Genomic DNA, 4,465 nt, shown 5'->3' with positions numbered 1-4,465 from the left:
TATTTATTATTATTATTATTATTATTTAATATCCCTGTTTAGGAGAGGGACATCATACCTTTCAGAAAATATAATTTGCATCTTAATTTAGCAATGAAAATGTATTTAACAGTAATATATATGTCCATGACGGTGGACATATCTTATGGTTTATGCTTCAAATAATGGCCCATAATTATCTAAAAAAAAATGTGTGGGAGCTCAGCTAATATGTTTCTATAGTACTTGAGTGTCTACTATTTATGATATGACATAAAGCGAATGGGAAATTAAAACCAAAATTTTTTAGTATTTTGAGGGTTGAAAGGCACTCTATGGTGATATTGACCCAGAATACTTTCTGTTAAGCTTTTGTATATTTTAAGTTAAGCAATATCGCATGAAGGGTAAGTTCCTTTGTGTTTTATATAATGGCCACTAGGTGGTGCTCTAGATCTATGTTTCCTTGATCAGTTTTCCTGAAGAGATATACTCAACGCAAGCTCACTAAAGATGTGCAAACAGTCAGATAAAATAAGAATAAGAAACAAAGTAATCAAACTTATAAAAAACAGATTGAGACTGCACTGTTGCATGCCATGCCAAACACTTCACAGACGCGCATCTTTTACATGAGATTGGTTTCTGAGATTGACGAATTGAGAGATCACTGATCCAATCATTAGAGGCAATTATCAGCTGATAGCGATCATTAGCTGATCTTGCAGAAGTTAGCTGAAGTTGTCTGAAACATGACAATGCTTTATATTTAAAAGCACTTCAAATAAAAAAGCATAAGCGTTTACCACATCTTGCTCTGTTGTACTTTGACAGATGTGTGTGCTGGTTAATGCCTCTCAAATGTTTTCCTTAGCATATAACTTGCATTTTGTGGTTGTATACTTATCTGTCAAATATTAGAAAGTCTAGAAAGATATAATACTTATAATATGTAAATTCATTTTAAAACAAATGAAATAACTTTACATTTTGATAGATGGATAAACATAACAAGATTTAAGTGTGTGAATTAATGAAAGCATTAATTTGATAACTGATTTATTTTTGATTTTGGCAGATCTGCTCCTCCAACCACACAGGAGTTCATCAACAGTTCAGCTCCTCCCACAACAGTGAATGAAAGAGTTTATGAAAGAAAGCTAAAAACATGACTGATCCAGAACCCTGCGGAATAAAACAGGAAGATGCTGAAGAACAAATAGGTTGGTGTATATTCTTCATTCTTCACTAAGTTTATAAAACTTCAAGCAGTTACTTGGTGTACTGGCACTTGTGGTTAAAGGCATTAACAGTACATAAGTCACTAATGCTATCAAAAATTGCCCCTTCAAAAAGAAAAGACACTGTAAAAAATGAAAAGAATAATGTGAGCCAGTATTGTCTTCAACTGTTGTTTTGAAAAGAGTTTTTAAAATAAATAACATCACAAAAAAACGTGTATGACGTGAATTTCGTCATCACAATAGTACGCGCATACTGTGCATACACGCACCACCTGATTTTTGTAACTGTGCGTACTTTGTACGAGCAGGTAACATGTGCATTGAAGTTATTTTGCAGTGATCAGATGTTCTACAAGGTAGCAACACAGGCCGTTGTTTCAGAGTAGAAAACGAAACCGAGACAGAACAGCAACAGCAAAATGGCAGAGACTGCAACAACAACAGCAGACGCTCACATTGACAAGTGCTTGGGAGTGAGAGGGTATGAGACAGCCCAGCTTTGGTTAAAAAAAATTAAAAAATATTTGTTATCGGTCATAACTTATAAGGGAAAAATAGAGCAGACACTGGACATGGATGAAGCTTTTTAGAGCGCATGTGTCGACCATCTGCGTTCGCACACAACATCAAATGGAGTATACTTTGAAAGGCTACGCGTTCGACTGTACACATATGCTAGGTGGTCTCTTTGAGGGTTCCAAGGAGGACTTTGCTAAAAAACACTACTGTTATTGACAGCTTCTGTGCAGAGAAATAGTTGGACACCATGAAGAACTCTGCCCCCTCCAGCCAAAAGAGCCAGGTGATCATAAGCGGAGCGTGTGTAAGGCTTAGCCTTCCCCTAGCCATGGGGACTTGGGGCAAAAATGCCAGCAAACTGAACAAAAATGCTCCTGCACAATTGACCCTTTGCAAACAGCTTGATTGACCGGTGATCTGACCAATCATAATGCCGATTTCACCATTTTGTCCGACAAACAAATCAGACAGGAGCATAGATTAACTTCAGTAGACTTAAAGAAAGTCCCTTTGGCTTAGACTTGAAAATTTGTGTGTATGACGTCTTTCCGCGGTTGAAATAAAATATGTTCTGATGTTCGTTCATGTTTCTTTTTCGTGCTTAAAGTAAAGAAGAAAAGACGATCAGTTCACGTGTCGATTGTTCTAATAAGTCCAATTGTAAGTCGCTTTTAAAGCGTCTGCAAAATGACTAAATGAAATGACTAAATAATAAGGCAATACAGTGATCTGTCAAGACACATTAAAGAGCCACAAAAGGTTAATTATTGTTTGAATTTCTTTAAAAAATGACAACATTTTAAAGCTGAGATATACCAAAAGTAACCTGCTGTCTTATCTGTTGGCGTGTTGTCAGTTTCCTCTTTGCTCCGCAGTGTTTTTTACTGCATGAAAACGTGTAGTGTGAGAGCGGCATTGTTTGTCGGACATAGGAACAGTAACCAAGGAGGGCGGGTTTTTGCAAAGGGTCAATTAAGTTAAATCTATTACGTCTTTTGTTAATAAAGTGAAAATGAATAAAAACCGTCGATTGTTGCATTAAATTAATATCTGCTCATGTTGCACCTTTTTTTCCGCGTTTTTACAGCATTGTTCACTGACGAGTTGCGCAAAACCACGTCCATATTCGCGCGATTTTTTGCGCTGCTCGTCAGTGAACAACGGCTCTGTGTAGTTAATGCTGCTCAATGTGAAAGCCCGCAGGTGATGGAGATTTACCGCTGATTACAGAACCGGCTTTCTGACAAGATGCGCGTTAAATATCGCATGCGATTTATCGTGCAGCCCTAATAACCAATCACACACGAAATGCTGCTCCATGTGAAAGCACGCAGGTGATGGAGATTTACCGCTGATTACAGACCCGGCTTTCTGACAAGATGCGCGTTAAATATCGCATGCGATTTATCGTGCAGCCCTAATAACCAATCACACACGATTCTGTTGAATTTATGCATGCAGTAACCAGAGACAATGAGTGATCGCTGAACCTCTATTTTTGAATTTTTGCTCCGTGCGCGCTTGCTAATACGAGGTGATCTAGATATGTCTATATATATATATCTATGGTGTAGACCGCATCACTGATTATGAGTTATATAGTATTTTGTCATGCCGTGGCACTCGCGTCCGGTGACGAGGTGATCTAGATATGTCTATATATATATATCTATGGTGTAGACCGCATCACTGATTATTCTATAGTATTTTGTCGTGCCGCGCCACTCGCGTCCGGTGTAGACATGGTGTAACATTGGTTTTGCTTTGTTTCACAGAACTAATCGTTGCCTGGATTGCGTACGTATGTGTGGGGTGGAGCTATCAAAATAGGGGCAAGACCCTTTTGGGGTAGGGGCGTGTTGGCTACCAGAAATAGCTTACCCCACCTTTAACAAGTGCATTAGATTGTGACAGTGCGTGCGTGCATACGAGACAGAGCGATTGCGGGTTTATGTAGATGTATTTGGAGCATGATTTGTAGATTATGTATTGATCCTCAACATATTATTGACCAATCAGCTTTCTTAAGTTCAGAATCGCTCTCGTTGATTGGTGCTACTGCTTAACCCACTCTCTCCACTGAGAGAGTGTAATAATACCAGAAATAATACCAAATAAAGTGAAATATTATAATGTATAAACATTATAAACACTATAATCATAGCCTAGTTCCCCTCACTCCAAAACAAATCATTTAAATGTAACGGTATGCACTGCAGAACAGATCAAGAATGAAAAAAAAAATAAAGAAACTAAAACAAAGTGAAACTGAAAGTAGGCTACCGTTGGACTCACGTTCCTCTCTCATTCAAGAATGAAAAAATATAAAGAAACCAAAACAAAGCAAAACTGAAAGTAGGCTACCGTTGGACTCACGTACCTCTCTCATTCGGCACAAATGAATCCAATGTTTCCATATTTGCAATGTATTTCAATGTTAAAACTATTTTTTATAATGTAGACTAGGCTTAATGCGCGTTCGCATGTCGACGGAAAAAATCATCCTCTTCACATGCACAAAAATGCGCTTGGCATAACAGCAGCTGTAGACCGGTTATACTAAGGACTCTTTAAATTGATATGTTTTGCTGACTGTATTTTATTTTAATAATGAACAGACTACGATGGCAAGTTTGAATTGCTAGAATATGTGGTGTGTGTGTTCGTGTTCGTGTGTGTGTGTGTGTGTGTGTGGGAGTGTGTGTGAGAGAGAGAGAGGGTGT

At 37.9% G+C, this 4,465-nt stretch overlaps 1 protein-coding gene across 1 annotated transcript in view; it reads left to right on the top strand.

The window, feature by feature from the left end:
• The window catches only part of LOC107690766 (gastrula zinc finger protein XlCGF57.1-like), a 52,567-nt gene that overhangs the window by 14,944 nt on the left and 33,158 nt on the right, over positions 1-4,465 (top strand). Inside the window, exon 2 of the mRNA XM_016489185.1 lies at positions 1,058-1,202. Coding sequence (XP_016344671.1) covers positions 1,148-1,202 — 55 coding nt within the window. The 5' untranslated portion in view covers positions 1,058-1,147. The remainder of the gene's footprint in view (positions 1-1,057; positions 1,203-4,465) is intronic.

The sequence above is a fragment of the Sinocyclocheilus anshuiensis genome, unplaced genomic scaffold (assembly GCF_001515605.1).
Source record: "Sinocyclocheilus anshuiensis isolate Anshui unplaced genomic scaffold, SAMN03320099.WGS_v1.1 scaffold4004, whole genome shotgun sequence".
Taxonomy (NCBI): domain Eukaryota; kingdom Metazoa; phylum Chordata; class Actinopteri; order Cypriniformes; family Cyprinidae; genus Sinocyclocheilus; species Sinocyclocheilus anshuiensis.
The sequence above is the reverse complement of the archived record's forward strand: the minus strand, read 5'-3'. Positions and strand labels throughout refer to the sequence as shown.